The sequence below is a fragment of the Eptatretus burgeri genome, chromosome 2 (assembly GCF_056783735.1).
Source record: "Eptatretus burgeri isolate ZD-2024b chromosome 2, Ebu_testis_v1, whole genome shotgun sequence".
NCBI lineage: Eukaryota > Metazoa > Chordata > Myxini > Myxiniformes > Myxinidae > Eptatretus > Eptatretus burgeri.
This window is the reverse complement of record NC_140962.1, coordinates 16,319,413-16,337,793: the sequence shown is the minus strand read 5'-3', so window position 1 is coordinate 16,337,793 and position 18,381 is coordinate 16,319,413. Positions and strand designations below refer to the sequence as shown.

The 18,381-nt window shown below is 43.3% G+C and overlaps 1 protein-coding gene across 5 annotated transcripts in view; it reads left to right on the top strand.

Moving 5' to 3' along the window:
* The window catches only part of LOC147031483 (uncharacterized), a 158,433-nt gene that overhangs the window by 94,810 nt on the left and 45,242 nt on the right, over positions 1 to 18,381 (top strand). For 4 of the 5 annotated variants that reach the window (XM_085863943.1, XM_085863950.1, XM_085863977.1 and 1 more), the window contains exons 4-6: positions 1,066 to 1,315; positions 1,581 to 1,753; positions 1,866 to 2,104. In XM_085863943.1, the coding sequence (XP_085720069.1) occupies positions 1,066 to 1,315; positions 1,581 to 1,753; positions 1,866 to 2,104 (662 nt within the window). The remainder of the gene's footprint in view (positions 1 to 1,065; positions 1,316 to 1,580; positions 1,754 to 1,865; positions 2,105 to 18,381) is intronic. The other variant, XM_085863959.1, reaches the window with a different exon arrangement.

Genomic DNA, 18,381 nt, shown 5'->3' with positions numbered 1-18,381 from the left:
AAAAATTCTGAAACAATTTTTTTTTTGGGGGGGGGGTTGGAAATCACTTAAAATATGTAGAAATGCAAAAAAAAAAAATTCTCTAACAATTTTTTTTGGGGGTAGGGGTAACAATTTTTTTTGGGGGGGGGTCCAACCAAGTCCAAAATTTAATGGCATGATCCTTGGACCATACCTAACCCCCCCCACCAAGTTTCGTTGAAATCCGTCGGAGTTTTTCTGTAATACTGTTCACAAACAAACAAACAAACAAACAGAAAGGGGTGAAAACACTAATATAACCTCCATCCATCTTTGAAGATGGCGGAGGTTAATAAAACGACGGTACACTTAGATGGGAAGGACGGGTAGGCCTCAAGGAACCCGATAAGGTCGACGAAAACTCACAAAATAGCCCGATTTTTTTTTTTTTTAACACAAAACCGAACTAGGAACACACAGTAAACATGTAGGTGAGAAAATAAACAGTTAAAACGTGACAAATAACGACCGGAAACTTAACTTTGAGAAAGTCAGCAGAGACCCCTGCGAGAAGCTGCCATTGCGACAAACCCAGAACCCCTAAGCGAGTCTTAAAGGGTTTTCGGGGTCTTCGAAGGCTGAGGTTGTGGATGAAAATAACTTTAGGATAATCCCTGACAGACAAATAATTATATTTATTAGATGAATGTATTATTTAATTCCGTTGTAATTGTGGGTGTATTCAGGCCAACTGTCCAGCCAATCTCCAGGTGGAAGACACAGCTCAGCTAATTAGATATGTTGGCCTTCGCCCGTGTTTTGTCACGTGTTAGCCGTTAGCCAATCAGCATGTATATAAATGGAAAAGAGGAAAAAGTTGCCTTTGAAGGCTGAGGTGGTCGATGAAATTACCCTTCAGACAATTCCCGGGTCAGACTTGGTCTGTGTGCCAAATGTGGTGGTTGTCGGTGCAGTGGTCTTGCAATAAAACGCGAACATACAGACAGACAACAAATATTATTTATTAGATTATTATTATTATTATTATTATTATTATTCTACACAACCCCCAACTAATTTCTTTCAATGTCCGATTTCTCACAGTGGCTGGACAGTCGGAAGGGTCACCGACCAACTTCAAACTCTGCTGAGCACTCTCTAGATCAGCCAGGTCTGGATATGACCATCTCCAGAGGCAGGCTTGAACAGCATTCTCTTGATCGGGGAACGCATAGAGGAAGATCAATGAATAAACCAAGTGGTAGAAACTTGTTTTCAAAGGTGCTTCCTCTGGAGTTGCAACAGAGAGGAGAGAGGCGCATGCTGAAAGACAAGACCCATGCTCCAAGTAAAGGTGCCCTGCCATCTGACTTCAGAAATCAAGATATTGGATATCTTTAGATTTACTTCAGCATTTTGCACTTTGAACAACTTTGCAAAACAAATTTTTCTTTGGCTCTGCCTCATTTTCCGATTGTTATTGAGTATTGTCTTCTTTTGCCATTTATCATTTTAATAGACCAGGGTTTTATTGCCTGTTACTTAAAATGTATTCTTCAGAATGTAATTCTTGCAGTTAATGTCTGCTTCAAGTTTTATCTGTGCTTGTTCCTTTGCAGGCTCACTGCTTGATTTACTTCTCCAAGGAATAGGTGAGCGCACACGAGGAGATGCACGGGGTGAAGAACAAGAGGTTGGGCGATGGGAAGGAGCAAAAGCTGGAAGTGAGAATGTACATAGTGTTTCTGAAAACAGAGCATTACCTGGCCTGCAGAAGAGCAACCTGCCACAGGTGAGTTCATTGTATTGTTGCTCTTTAGCATGTGGTTGCCAGTAAAAAAAAAATGAAAAACCCAATGCACCATGTTGCCACAATCTATACATATCTGTATGTGTGTAAATAGAAGAACACGGCTTTGTCGATTCCACCGGCAATTGGTGAGGAGGTACATGTCTCGAGACACGCTCCGAGTAGTGCATTGGTCGAAGTAGGAAGAGGATATGGAGGAGAAAAACGAGAGGGCTTCATGGTCAAAAACAGAGATTCTGGATTGAGATCAGTGAAGAAAACTGAACAAGCAATGCAAAGCAGCGAGCTTGAGAAACGAGACTCCGATTATGGATACATTATCACAGACAAGACGTAAGATTTTTTTTCCTTCCATCATATACCTTTGCTATATTTATGTTTTTTTGCATAGCCATTGTTATTATCCTCATAACCATCTTATGATGTGTTAGTGGCCAATAAGCCCCCTTAACAATGTGAACACCTGTTCCATATGAGTTTATAGCGTATTAGCCACAAAGAGGCAGATATAGTATGATAAATAGATAAATTGATGTCATATAAGTTTGATATTCAAAATTTCCTTGATTTAAACTCTGGTTGTGAAAGATTTGTGTAATATGCACATATATTTATCTCCACACCCACACCTAAGCACATATATTTCTGTATCCTATGTATGTTATTTGAATGTAGGCATAAGAGAGGACTAATCGTGCCGATATGGAAGAGGAAAAGCGATGTTCAAGATCCGGGGAAGAACAGGGGCATTACGCTCCTAATTCACGTCATTAAGTTACTGGAGAGGATTTTGAATGGGAGGAAAAGGAAGAGTGTGGAGATTGAGATCGGCGAAGGGCAACAGGGGCTGCGAAAGGGTAGGAGGATGACGGATGGGATATGACATTGTCCTGAGGGAGATGGTGATGGCGACGCTGACATGGATGGAAGTGTCGGAAACAGAAGTTAGGTTGCTGGAAGGGATGTGCAAGAGAATGAAAGGAAGAATTTTGATTGGGCCAATGATGTCAGAGGAGTTCAGCTTGAACATTGGTTTGAAGCAGGGAATCTCTCTCAGCCCACTTATGTTTATCATGGTGAATGAACTGCAGGAGGGTAAAAATGGATGGTATTCTGAGGAATATGTTGAACGTGGACAATCTGGCTTGTGGGATTCTGGGAGTAAGTGGGAGATGCAGGAAGTACTGAGGAAGTGCAAGAAGACATTGGGAATCATGGATTGAAGATGAGTAGGGAGAAGACTGTGGTGAGGTGGGTAGGCCTGCAAAGAAAATAAATTGATATTGGGTTTGAGGGGAAGATCAGACAGGGAAATAGGTGTGAGTATCTGGGGGGTGGGGGGGAGGGAACAGTGACCGGAATTGGTAGGTTGAAGGCAGAGGTGCGGAGAAGTTTTCAGGTGGGTGCAAATGTGTGGATGAGGTTGGAGGGATTGATAGCAGACAGAAAAATATTAAGAAAATTTAAAGGGAAAGTTCTGGTGTCGTGTGTAACACTGGCCTACCTTTACGGTCTTGAAATGCTGACACTGACAGAGAGACAACAACAGGCTGCAGGTCTGCAAGAACAACTGGGTCAGGAGGATTGCGGGAGTGAAGAGGGTGGATAGAAGGAGAATGTATGAACTGAGGGAGGAGATTGGTGTGCAAATGAGCTTGATGGGGAGATTGCTAAAAAGCTGGCTGAAGTGGGCTGGTCATGTGGTTCAGATGGGGGAAGAGAGGAATGGCAAAGCGAGCACATACTGCAGGTTGAGGGAGTAACCTAGGAGGAAAAGAGGTAGACTGTGGTTGAGATGGGAAGATTGTGTGAGGAGTGATATCAATAAGGTGGGGGTGGTTGGAGAGTGGAGAGAAGTGACTGACAACAGAGGGAAATGGAAGAGTATCGTGTTCAAGATGGCAGAAGATTGGTACCAGAGGACATCACCACTTATAAAGGGAAGAGAAGGAGAATAAGATGATGTATGTTGTCTGGGAAGGCAACAGCAAACCACCCAGCATAATTCTTGCCAAGAAACTGCTTTGGCCACACTGACGCTTTATAACAAAGCATGGTGAATCAGAATGTGTGTTATACCAATGTAATTGGATGAGTGAGTATTATTTTGTGAGTAAACAAATACAAAAGCAATGTAGAAAAAAAGAGAAATATGAAAACGGAACAGACTAAAATAAAGACGACAGATATACAACAAGCAAGCAAAGAGTGATAATAGGAAAAGTTAAACCCTGAAACTTCGGGTAAAGACAGGAAGATTTTCTCAGTCATATCACATATCCCAGAAGTGCCATTCCATCATGCATGTTTTGATTCATATAAGATTTGAATCCCAGGAGGCACAGACCTAGAATGAATGAAGTGGGGCAAACTATTCATATTGGGAAAGACGGTACAATATTCCCCCATCCTACTCCCCATTATAACCTCCTTGGTACTGGTGGTATGTTCATTATTTTGAGCATCCACACAAGAGGGTATAGTGGGAGATTCTGACTGATGGTATTGTGGGAAAGTTTAAAAGAAGGAAATGTACATTTTATTGGAGAAAAGATCAAAGGGTGGGTATATATACAGGAGGATGACATCTAGCCCCCACCTTACTCTCCATTAAATTGTTGTACCTGGTCTGACATATTATGAAAGAACTACCAAATGTAAGAATTGTAACACATGTAAAAAATATTTTTTCCTCCCCCTGTAAGATCCCTATCTAATTGGCTAATAATTGGGGGCTTATAGGCTAATACTTGTTTTATTATATATTCTAAATTTTTAACCTCAGAGTTTTTGAGACCTTTAGGAGTACGAAACCAGCATTTAGGTTGTTTTTACCCCATGCGTATATGCCTGGTGTTGGCTTAATGGTTTGGATGGCGGGCTTGGGATCCTAGGATCCTGAGTTCAAATCCCACTTGGCTGTTGAATCCAAGACTCCGTAGGGCAAGGTGTTCTATGAACTCGAATTTTTTTTCTTCCTTTTTTTTTTCTGCCAATGTCTGAGCTGTATCTTGGAGCCGGCTGGGACTTTTGGAATGAATTTGTAAATCAATAATGGGAATAAAAAGTATGCAGGGTTGACATTTTTCCCCTTGACCTAATTTTAAGGTCATGACCTAATTATACAAAATTGTACAGTTTTTTTTTTACCATAATCCAACTAATTTTGTCCAATCAAAGCAAAATTTCCTTTTCTAGATCGCCTAGATTAAGGCGCACTTGCGCTTAATTTGCATCTTACCCCTCTGAGTTAAAGGTCGAGGTACAATGGAGGTCTGGAAAAAAAAAACGTGATTTTTTTTTTTTGTCAGTGCTCAGTTTTGCCAATGCGGAATGTCAAACCCCACTTGGTCTTCCAAAATGTTCTTGCATCATAATAGTGGACCTGCACTGAAGTTGTGCACCTGATATTTGTTTTGTGTCCTTGATTAACAAAATTAACAAAAAACACCTTTTTGATCACAACTTGAATAATTTTCCTCCGATTTTCATGATGTTGAGTTTTTTTGGATAGATTGCAGATGGGGACACATATTCTTAATCTACACTCTATCCATAAATATTGAATGTCAAAGTCACATGATGGTTCAAAAAAAAAATGGCCATCATTGGTTTGCAGGTGCCAGGTTACCCTTGGCGATTATTTTGTGATCTAAAATATCTATACTGAACAAAAATATAAACGCACCAACCTAAATATCGAAGTCAAGATTGCCATTATGGGAAAATGGTCAAACCGATATGTTTGAGCAATGGTTCCTTTGTTTTGCTCAAGACAGATTTTCCCATTGAAATTGACCACTCTGAGTGTGTGGACTCACACGTTGAGTAATCCTTACCATGAGCACCATGGGGCTTGACAGAGTGATGGTCAGTGAGCGTGACCAGGACACAAACACTCCCTATAGCTTGCCCTATAAAAGGCCTCCCCAAAATGTGGACTGGTGCCAAATGTCAACATGCCACAGATGTCACAAATCTTGAGGGAGCGCGCCATTGGCATGCTGAATGCTGGGACGTCAGTACGGGCCGTTGCAGCACACTTCAATGTCCACCACTCCACCATTAGCCGCCTGAGAACGCGCCTCAGAGAGACTGGAAGCACCGTGAACCGCCCACATGCCCGGCGACCACGTGTGACCACCGCCGGTCAGGATCGTCACATGAGGCTGCAACATCTCCGGGATCGACTCCGACTGGCCACGAGGACTGCCGATGAGACTGTCGGGCTGCATAACAGGCGCATTTCAGCCCAGACGGTGCGTAACCGCTTGAGGGAGGCCAACCTCCGAGCCCGCCGACCACACCGGGGACTCAACCTCACTGCAGTCCGGCGTCAGACCCGACTGAACTGGGCCAATGTTCACTTGCGCTGGACCCTCGCACGATGGAGGAGAGTGCTGTTCACCGATGAGTCGCGGTTCCAGCTGTATCGGGCTGATGGCAGACTCCGCGTCTGGCGTCGGGCTGGGGAGCGCTCCACTGACGCCAATGTCCTTCGTCGGGTGTCACACGGTGGTGCCAGTGTTATGGTGTGGGCAGGCATATGCCATGGAGAGCGCACTCGGCTTCATTTCATTGAAGGCAACTTGAACGGGCAGCGGTACAGGGACGAGATACTCAGACCCATCGTCGTGCCGTTTGTGCGCCTTCACCATGTGACGTTTCAGCACGACAATGCTCGCCCCCATGTTGCCAGGATCTGCATGGACTTCCTCGGTGAGGAGGACATTGATGTCCTCGACTGGCCTCCATATTCTCCCGACATGTCGCCCTTCGAGCATCTTTGGGACGTTCTTGATCGACGCGTACGACAACGTTACGCAGTCCCAGAGAACGTCCACCAGCTCCGTGTGGCTCTCCAGGAGGAATGGGAAAACATCCCTCAGGCCACCATCGATAATCTGGTGATGTCCATGCGCCGGAGATGCACCGCTCTGCGCGACGCCAACGGTGGACACACCCGCTACTGACTGTGTGAACTCTGACAGTGACACCTCGGTTGTGTCGGCTGTTGTAGCGCAAAGACTGTCGCCAGAATTCTCAAGGAACTCTTTGAAATTTAATGCTCAATTGTCATGGATTCTATAACCAAATTGTTGTGAAGATTTAGTATTAATGAGTTCGAGGTAAAATAGTAACAATCGCTTGGTGCGTTTATATTTTTGCGCTTGGTGCGTTTATATTTTTGTTCAGTATAGTTTGGAATTGAATAAACAAGAGGTGTAATAGAATGTATTTTAATACATTGCATTATATGATAATCTAGATTGTGCTTAATGAAATATTTTTCCATTGTGTCCAGTCGTTGTATAAAATTGTTATCGAACAAAAGCAATGATGATAATGTATGAGGGATCATACTGTTTTTATGAACATTGCAATTGAAACAATTTTGAATGTCAGGTGATTCCATAAATAAATTCACGACAGTATTTAATTTAAAAAATATATTCCAACAACTTTAATTAGAGGCTCTATCCTCTAAATGTTGAGTGTCAAGCAAGGAAGCAGCACTTGTACCATTTTTCGTGTTTTGTATGATTCGGTCAGAGTCAGAATCAAAGGTTGGGCCTCCCAGATTCAGAGCTGATACTGTACCACTGACATTGCACAGTCAAACAAGCCTTTGAAGAGAATGCCAACGCTCAAAATAACTCTATCCACGAGTATTGTGAGAGAAGTGTGAAACAATCAATTGAAAAGAGGCAACATTTATGTGTATATATATGTATATATATATATATATATATGTATATGTATATGTATATGTATATGTATATGTATATGTATATGTATATATGTATATGTATATGTATATATATATATATATATATGTATATGTATATGTATATGTATATGTATATGTATATGTATATGTATATGTATATGTATATGTATATATATATATATATATATATATATATATATATATATATATATATATGTATTGTTGTGGTTACCAAATTCGCAAACCACCATTCAGGTCCCTTAGGTGAGGTATCTCAGTAAGTACATGTGTAGTTAGGCCCAAACCCGTTGTCTAGTGGGAATAAATGTTATTCATGCGTGCTGCGACTCTTCAGGATAGCCGTTTTTCTTTTACTATCTTTAATTTGGACCAACCGCCATTGTTACCACCAGTCACAACATCAACCACCAACCACAACGCCGCTTCACCACAACCGCCACGACCTTCACGTCACACCTCGCAACCGTCGCATCGCCACCGTTCTTGCGCCGCTTGTGGGTACCGGTGTTGGACTCGTGCAGGGCGCGCGCCGAACAGCGTGTACAAAATCACGGATTTTGTGCTTCAAAAACGGATCAAAAACGACACACGCCCACTTTTTGCCGTCCAATCGGTGAGCGAGGGGCGAATTGGCCCCGCCCCCAGGGCGTTGGAGGGCGATCGATATATGCAAATTTATGGATCAAAAAGCATTCACGCCCACTTTTTCTCGGGCCAATGGGGAGCGAGGTGAAAGGTCGAAGGGAGGGGGTCAAAGGCGAAGCCACGGGGCTTATATAAGCGACCGTGTTCGTCAGTCAAGGAGAACAGAGAGTTAAGACTTCGCGGGCGGTGGAGTTGGCAAGAAGGAGCTGGTCGTCATCGTGTGCATTGGAGTCGGAGCGGAGGGGACGGAGCTGTGGAGAGGCGGCGAGGGCAGACGAGGGGGTGCTCGCGTCGTGCAGGGAGCTGCACCCCAAGGAGGCCAACAGCGCGACCTGGCCGAGGTGGAGACGCTCGTCGCGGGACTCGAGCCAGAGTAGGAATCCTCTATACCCCGAGCATCAGCAACCCCCTCCTGTTTCCCCCCGCGCTGAGATAGTGCGACCAAGGGGGCCCCTTTCCCACCCCCTACCAGACACTGTCCGCGAGGCCCGCGGAGTTGAGGCACCATCGCCGCTCCGTGTCTCATCACCAGACGGGTAGGCCCGACCTGGTCTCGGCCTCAGGCCCGCCTATCCTTGAGGGTTCTTTTCCTTGGTTTTGGGTATGTGTTGTCGGCGCCGTCTGTGAAGTAAAATTGTATAAGTGTTGCCGTGTGCTCGTGTAATCGGTATTAGATCTGCATTGTCGCATTTGCTTTTTGTGTAAATTGCATTGTGTTTTTCTTTTCTGTGTGCTTTTGGTGGAATTGAATATGTGTGCTTTCCGTTCGTCGCGAATAAATGTGCTTTGTGTTGAACTGTTTCCCGCTTCGCTTCGTCATTTCCTTCATTGAATCCTCATCTTGCTTCACGTAAAGGGTTGGTCGTGGGCTGAATACGCCCGATAATTAATCGAACCGTCGAGGTCGACGATAACACCGCTCGGTTATCCCGATAGTACGGAACGGGTCGCTTAAGTGGCCCGTGTCCGAAGTCGACCTGCGGCGAGGTGCGATCGCCCGGTCTACCCTCCGCGTGGGTACTTAGGTAGGTCGAATTTGGCGAGCAACCCTATCCCACGCGGGGGCTGATTGGCTCGATCGCGGTGAGACCGAAAGGTCCACCCGTGACTGGTTCCCGGCGTTAGTCCGAGAGGGTCACGACTGGATTGTCCGTCCGGTGGGCGACGTGCCGCGATTCGAGTTACGTGGCCGTCAGCACGCCGGCGGGCGCGAATCCGCAACAGTATATATATGTATATGTATATGTATATATATGTATATGTATATGTATATGTATATATATATATATATGTATGTGTATATATGTATATGTATGTATATGTATGTGTATATATGTATATGTATATGTATGTATATGTATATATATATATATATGTATATGTATGTGTATGTGTATGTATATATATATATATATGTATATGTATGTATATGTATATGTATATATGTATATATATATATATATATATATATATACATATATATATATATATAGATACCAGGTGTAGTGGCGTGCGCCTGTAATCCAGCTCGGAGGCTTGGGTTGGAGGATCGCTTGAGGACGGTGGCTCTGTGTTGGGCCGCGCTATGAGAGTGTGTAGGGCAGCCCGGAATCATGGCGAAACCCAATCCTTATCCCTGTGTCGTAAGAGGCGACCAGGGTTGTCAGGAAGGGCATCCGGCGTAAAACCTATGCCAAATCGGTATGCGGATCATAACGGATGATCCGCTGTGCCGACCCCTAACGGGAGCAGCCGAAAGAAGAACAATATATATATATATATATATATATATATATATATATATATATATATATATATATATATATATATATATATATGTATATACACACACACACACACATTTCCAGTGTGTATTTCCAGGACATCATTTGATGTGTCATCGATATAAAAAAAAACTGTTTTGTTTGCTGTCAGTGGCCAAAAACAGAATGCCTTCCTCACAAGACCACACATACATGTGTAATTGAATAAATTAACTCTATCCACAAGTATTGTGCGAGAAGTATGAAACAATCAATTTTTGTTTATATACAAAGTCACGGCTTGTGAAAGAGAACACAGAATGGATTAGAATGCAACAGAACAAAGGGAACAGTCAAAAGGGAGGGGGAAAACACCATCGACAGGGTATAATACAGGACAAAAGAACAAAGAGGCTTGGATAAGTAAAGGATGAAAAGGGGTGGGGGGGGTGAGGGTCGAGAAGAACGTGCAGGGTGGATAATGAGATTGATGAGAACGTGGTAGTTGGTTCCACAGGTGTGAAAAAAAAGAGGAACAAATGAATGAAGGTGAGCAGCATTTCTGGATTTTTGGAATTTCACCAGAAGGGGTTGTTGGTGGACCATATGCGCCCTGCAGATGTACTTGGAGGTGGTGGGGGTGGGGGTGGGGGGAAGACAAAGACAAACTGTTGTAATATCTCCAGCCATTTGTGTTGATGTCCTTGGTTTCCAAATGTGGTTTTTTCCTTGTCATCACAATTGCTGGACATGGTGATGCTGCTATTGTAGCAATAGAAGAGCATTCTGAATTTAACCAAGAGCTCAGAGAAAGCTGATGTTAAATTCTTCACTTGCCCAATAACATGATTGAAATTTTGTATGGTCACTTTATGTAAATTATTTCACTTTTTATTTAGTTATTCAGAAATGGAATTATTTATCATTCATACAGGAATCAAAGCTCTTACAATCGTCATGCATTGAGCAACTGAAAAGGGGGGCAGTGTACAATCATTGCAAGGATTTGTTTTCAATCTGTGCCAGTCCTGAACAGCTCTGTTTCAGACATAGTATCCTCATCAGTGTGAAAAAAAGTCATTGATGCAAAGCCTATAAACCCTTAAGGCCGAAGGACACTGAATATTTTTTTTCTAAATTAACAGAAAGAGAGAGATGTATCTTAACGCAAGTTATGCAAGTTAAGATACAAGGCTTATCCACAGTAAATAACCACATGATTGGACAATGAGTGTTAATACCTTAATTGTACACTGGAAATAAGGAAGAACTTGGCTTGGAAATTTTTTTTTTGATCGAGCACCTGCTCCTTGGGGATAGTTTATAAACGGATTCACAATCGCTCTGGAGTTTTTATCAAATGTGATAGCCCGCTTTAGGGGTTGTCAGGATTGCTTATAAGGATGTGCACTCACCTTGAGCTGTCTAGCCTGTGTTTGAATTTCAGGCCTGTTGTTTCTCATGCAGGGTGATGTATCACTGTGTGCGCCATCCCTCGGAATGGTGTTAAACTGGAGGACCAGTCTGCTCGCACTGGCCAATCATGGATGGTAAAGATCCAGTGGCGTCTTTTGTGAAGAGTAGGTGAGTTATCAGTGGCACACTGAACAAATTCCAAATTCTTACCCTGACTGACTGCTGGAAAGGCAACAGCAAACCAACCAGCATGACCAAGAGACTGCTGCAGCAGCACCAACACTCTGTAAAGAGTATGATATGATGATCTTCTTCTTCCGTATGCAGCACAAGGCTGAGTTACCATCATTCGTGAAGACTCAGTTGTGCCGCTGATGCAGTGCCCTCTGTCGGTCAGGGCAGGAATTTGTAATTTGTTCATGGTGTCAGCCATAGCTCACCTACTCTTCATGAATGACACCGTGGTATCTTTATTTAACGTCCACCAACTAATTACAGCAGATGGGACACACAGGTTAACATCCATGTGAGGGATGGCACACACATTGATTAATCACCATGTCTTTGGAACACTGGGATGACAGTTTATAGCTGGATTAGGATTCAAACCCAGGCTGGACAGCTTAGAGGCGAATGTGCATACCTCCAGGCTATCCTTCCAGCAATAATGATTATGATAATGATGATAATTATGATGATGATATCCTAAAGCATGAAAAAATAAAATGTGGCCACATGCATCTTAACAGCTCATTAGGTGAATTAATAATGTCATCCTTGTACAGAGGGTTCAGCTTGCTTCGCAGTTTTGTTATTGTGCTGACCAGTTGTATGAAAACAGCAATGCAAGGGATATGTAAGCAATGGCTATTAAATTTAATACAATAAGCATGGAATAGTGCCCGCACCACCACGGCAAGAAATATAGCATACATTCTAGCCTTTTTCACACTTGAAAATTAATCAATGTGCACTAGTTAAAGTGCTTTCAAAGCCGTTATTTTGCATTTCAAAGAAACAAATTAATTTTTGTTTCAGTCTGAGTAGTGCAAAATTAAAGTGATTGTATTCACAAGCATGTGCTTTCATGTGTTATTCCCATGAAATAATTCCGGTTAATCCACAGCCAAAACTACTCTTAAACAACACCTGTTGCCTGTTGGTCGAGCGGGTGGTTGCCGTATATATTGTTGTAGATTCCCGCCCGCCTGCATGAGAACGACCGCGTTTTACCAATAGCGGCCGCTTCGCCCACCGAACGGACAATCTAGTCGCAGCCTTCTGGATCAAATGCCGGAATCCCGCTACGGGTGTGTTTTGGGTGCACACCACAGCCTCGTCAACACTACCCGCGCTACAGGGTCAATCCCCGAATTGTCGATATACTTAATTCATCGCGTGGGCAGACTACCGAGAGACTACCTCAACGGGGCCCGCTTGAAACGAGCCGCTTAAGCAGCTCGCTTCAATTTGGGATAACCGAGCGGAGTGTTATCGCGAGGCCCCGTTGGACCCGATTCTATTATCGGTTATTTAACAACCAACTATATTCCGAGTGCAATATGGCAGTTCAATTAAGGGAAGAGGACGCAATGAACGGGTTAACGTTTAAACAAGCACATTTATTTACAAAGCACACGTAAACAGTGATGCAGTCATGCAGGTTTGCAAGGCCGAACACGCACTCAAGTATACAACCAACAAAAGCAATGCAAAAGAGCTACTACCGTCTATCTATTATGTACACACTTATACAGTTCTACTTACAGACATGGCGCCACAACGTTCATTGAAAGAAACAAAGGAAAAACCCCAGGAAAGACTAGGGGTAGACTGGACCTATTGGGGTCTTTATAGGCACGGAGCCGTGTAGACCGCAAAGGCTCCGAGAGACCGGGCTGGCTACCTTCACCCTCATGGTGACTTGCTAGGGCGACCCTCGATGTCCCCTCTCCAATGACCCACGGTACGGCAGGCCGCGCGCCTTGGCTCCGCTGCGCTCCGCTCTCTCCAGTCCCCTACCGTGGCTCCACACACTGCCCACAACTCCGACACAACACTCTTTTCTCTCCTCCACACACCTCACAACCTCCAGCGCCAGACCGACCTTGCGTTCAGCGTGTCCTTTTATCTTCACAGTGCCTCGCCCCTCCCTTTCGCCCCACCCCCCCTTTCCAGCAGGCACAGGAAGCTTCCAGAAGCAGGGCGTTTTCCTCGCCGAATCAGGGCCTTTCTCATTCTTCTTCCTTTTTATAGTTAGTGTCGCTTTATAGTTCTTGGTGTTGGGTTATTCTCCTGCTGCGTTGGCCTGCGCAGATGTTGCTCGGTGGGGGGTGGGGCCGTCATCTGCTCTCCCCCAATGAATGCCAGACTTCTCGCAACCGTGTGCCGAGGTGGCAATGCGGTGGTGGTTATGTTGGTTGTTGTAATGGTGGTGTGGCTGGCGTTTTGTGGTGGTCGTGAGGGTAGTGTGGTTGGGCAGTTGTGGTTAAGGTGGTTCTTCTGAAGGTGGCTGTTCGTTGTCTGTGGGGATGTTGGCGTGGTCAACCATGGTCTTTTCAACCTTTCATGGTGATGGTGATGGTCATGGTGATGGTCTTTCATGGTGATGAATTTCAACCATGGTCAACTAGGTTGACGAGAAGGTGGTTGTGGTGATCGGGGTTGTTGGGAGCGGTTGATGAGCGTGATGTTGGCGGTGGAGGTGGTTGTTGCGAAGTGGTTGATGAGAGCGATGTTGGCGGTGGAGGTGGTTCTGGTGAAGTGGTTGGTCCAAAATGACGATAGCAAAAGAAAAACGGCTAACTCAAAGATCACAGCCCTGCACACGAACAATTTCCCATTAAACATCGGTGGGAAAATCTATCTGAACACAGACTTATCGACATAACTGATCTAAGTACCTATATGGTGCTCTGCGAATTTCCACAGCCGTAACAATATAAACTAATATAAAAGCCCTTCAAAAATGACAGATTGGAGCTATTGTATTAAACTGGAAGATTATGATGTATCATTGCAAGAAGCGTAATTTTAAAACACTAGATGTGCAAATGTGGTCCTATTTTATTTATCTTCTGGGATGTTTCATTTTGACGGTACAGCCTCATGAGTGTGCCAAAGACTGAAGCCTCGGCCTAGTGTCAGGTGTGCTGATATCTTTATTTAATAGACATCCTACAGACGTAAATGAACACTTGTTTTTCTCTGCATGCGTTGCACATCACGTGCAGCGAATTTCACCCATGTACGCCTTGGATTTATTATTATTATTTTAAAATAACACTTCTGTACACCGCCCTTGATGCTCGGCTTGCAAGTCACCGTCTAAATTTCCAATCGAAGCGATGTAATTACTCTTTTATTGAAAATATTTTTCGAATTTTTTATTTATCCTCATAAATAGACCGTAGTGAACACAGTCATGTTAAAAGATTTGTCTTTAAAACACTATCCTTATGCAGAGGGACAGCCAAATACACACACTGTGTTAGATAAGGGGGAGACAACTAGAACGGCATTCGGTAGAGTACATACCTCTGCCAGGTTGAACAGTTTAAGTTTTGTTTCCCACTGATAGGTCGGATGTAAATCTAGACCTTAACCAAAATCGAATCGGCTTGTTATTGTCACCTACCCAACTCATCCACCGAGTTTTGTCATAACTTGTCCACAACTTTTTGAGATACCATGTGTTACATAGTTTTTGGCCTCATCTCTCAATGATGAAGAATCACTTAAAAAATTAAAAAATCATCGTATCTGGATCCGAATTCGGATCTTCACCAAAATGGAATTGATTCGTCCTTGTCACACACCCAATCTGTCCACCAGGTTTTGTCGAAATCTGTCCATAACTTTTTGAGATATCCTGTTCACAGACAAAGAAACACACAGACAGAGAGACAGGGGTGAAAACATTACCTTCGTCCACCTTTGGTGGTGGAGGTTATAGCATAGTATATACTATTGGGCTAAGGAATACAACTCTTTGGTAGATTTTATTTCAACTGGTGGGAAGGGTAGGAAGATGACCGGACAGGGAATAGAGGTCTGGTTGGGTCAACAGCTCTCCCTTGACATACTAAACAGCATGGAGCTCACAATCCTCCCACACGTCACCCGAATGCCTGCCCAGACAGTTGCATTTGGTGCCCATGGTTTCATTAATTTTCTAGGTCCATTGTAAAAGGTTGTTTCATCAAAGTTAAGGCAGCAGGTCCAGGGTGATATCGGTTGTGGACGACAATGTATCCCACATCTGGTGTCTTTCAAAAAGAGTGGGCGAGTTTATTGTCATAACCGTGAACAAAATCCAATTTTCTATCTGAACCTACAGGGGGCACCATCAGCTGCACAGCTGAACTCGATCCATCAATAATACAATACACACGACGAAACTCATCTATCTCTACCTGACTTGAAACCAAGTCGTAGTTTATTGTGGTGGCAACCACAATAAGCTACGAATTAGTTTAACTATTTAACTCTGAAACTACACTCAAAAGGTTCAAGGAACCGATAACCGTGAAGAAGAAACATGCAGCGATGTCCTATTTGAGCTCCTCTTTAATTGATGAGACATGTTTTTGTGTGATGTGAGGCAAAATTAGCTGGTACAATGTGTGTCATATCATAAAGTTGTAGCACATGTTTTGTGGTCCAAAAAACATTTGCCATGTTATATTTCACCATGGTCAAGTACCTTTAGTCACTATTGACCACTGGGGAAGAAGTAGAAAGAATGGCGCTGCAGTGCATGAGAGTTCAGTAGCTGGAGAAGTCTTTGTAAATCTACCTGTATGTTCAAAGTGAAAGTTGTATTTAATGCCAAGATAGTCTATGTACACGAGATTGGCCAGTGTCTGCTCAACATCACTGATTCAATTACTTTCTGTCATGAGGAAATGACAAATATTAATCACAGATTCTGCATCTAGCATGTACAGTATAGTCATTGCTGTTATTAGGTTATTGCACAAATCATTTTTTTTTTAAACAAGCAACGTGCTATTGTTTGGCATTATCTGCACTATCGAATCACTGTGCATAATAACTCTGAACAGCTTTTGCTTCTGCATTCTAAACTAGTGTCCCAGCTACTCGAGCAGTCCTGAACCAAATATATTTGACAAAGCGTTAGATAGCTCACTAAGTACTGTGAGACGAGTGCAATGAAAGTTTAAACTGGTAGTGGTAATACTTGTGCATTCTGAAATCTTCTTTAAAGAGTGTTCTCCTTTTTAGCTCACCTGGACTTTAGTCCGGTGAGCTTATGCGATCGAGCAGTGTCCTTAGGTGAGTGACTCAGTGAGTGAGTCCGTAAACACTTCAGTCATTATCGCTTGAACCAAACATACGATTTTGATGAAACTTGGCTACAAGCTTCATATCTGATGCCTAACGAAGGTGTATTGACCGCAACAAAATCTACTCTCATTGAAGGGGTGTGGAGGGGGGGGGGTTTGACTCCCCAAAATAGGCATGTGCTCTCTTCCCTGAAACTACACACACATTTTCAATGAAATTTGACCACAACCATCATCATCCGTGATGCACCAACGTTTGTTCATGGCATAAAAAACATCAGGGTCTTGGGGGAGGTATGTGGGGGGTTTTGAGCCTCCCAAAATAGGTACTTGCTCTCTTCTCCGAAACTACACACACATTTTCAATGAAACTTGATCACAACCATCATCATCCATGATGTACTAAAGTTTGTTCACGACAGAAAAAACATCAGGGTCTAATTGGGGTGGGGGGGAGGGGGTTGAGCTACTTTTGCTGCTTATCCAGGTGAGCTTCAGGACGTGCAGTCCTATTTTGTTTGTGGATCAAGGAAAAGACCATGGGTTGTGGGAACACCATAGGAAGAAGAGATCAGAAGTCACAATAAATTGACAGAATGGGATGTAGGATTGGACACAAGCTGCTGATGAGTTGACACTTTTAAATTCTGTAGGGAAGAGAATAACTGGTTAGGAACTGTTTTCAAAGATTGTAAAGGAGGACACAACAGCCTGGATGTGCAGAAAACCTGGACATTGGTAGGGGAGCCAAAAGAGGATTCTCAGACAAATGCCTTCTACCCAGAGTGAGGATGCCATGTGCAGGATGGAAGGTAAAGGGAACAGGTGGGCAAGGTCGGCACAAAGGCAAAAATATAGGTTGATAAACTGCCATCCAGCAAGTATCAGGCATGTCCGTCCACTTCATGCTGACAAACGCAAATTATCATCAATTATTATCAACATAATATAATTTTGGTTTCACAAGCTGCTGAGAAAATATCTGAGGGTGGTTCAAATTTGACCTGGACTTTGATTATAAAATGCAGAGTAACGTGTGTAACATTTGTCTTTATCGTGGTATTCTGTGCTTAGTGTCAATGTGTTAACTTGTCCTTACATGCACGCTCGCCTGCTTCAACGAATGTGCTGAAAATCAAGATGGCAGCAATGGAGATAACAAAGAAGAGAGAACAGGAAATAACTATTAAATTTGGACTCCCCAAAAGCATCGGGCATGTTGAAATTTACAGACGATTAGCTGCACAGTGCGGTTATTGCAAACCAAGGGCATCTGTATTAAAGAACACCTTAGGGGCAAGACGTTTTTGACGAATGAGCCAATTAGGAATGATGTCCTGCACTGGTCCTGCGCTACACTCTCAATAATTCTACGTACAAATGCTTCCACTCTGATCGGGGAATGTCGGTGTCAAATACGGGAGAATACCTTGAAAGGTATTCCAAAGGGGTGTGTATACTCCCCTTTAAAATTTGCGATCCAGACATGTCATTGAATTGTAAATAACATAGTCCTTGCAAACGTTCTTTCAAATTTAGCTTGCTACATATGATATCGGTAATATTACTTCCCGAGGCAGATATAACGTCCACAGATCACTGTGGAAGTGCAGTTTGGTCACCAACATTCCTCCTTGATAAAGAGTGATTTCTTCTACACCTGAAAATAAATTACAGGTAACATGGTCAGAACAATACTTTCCCTTCATAGTATGGCTGTGTAGA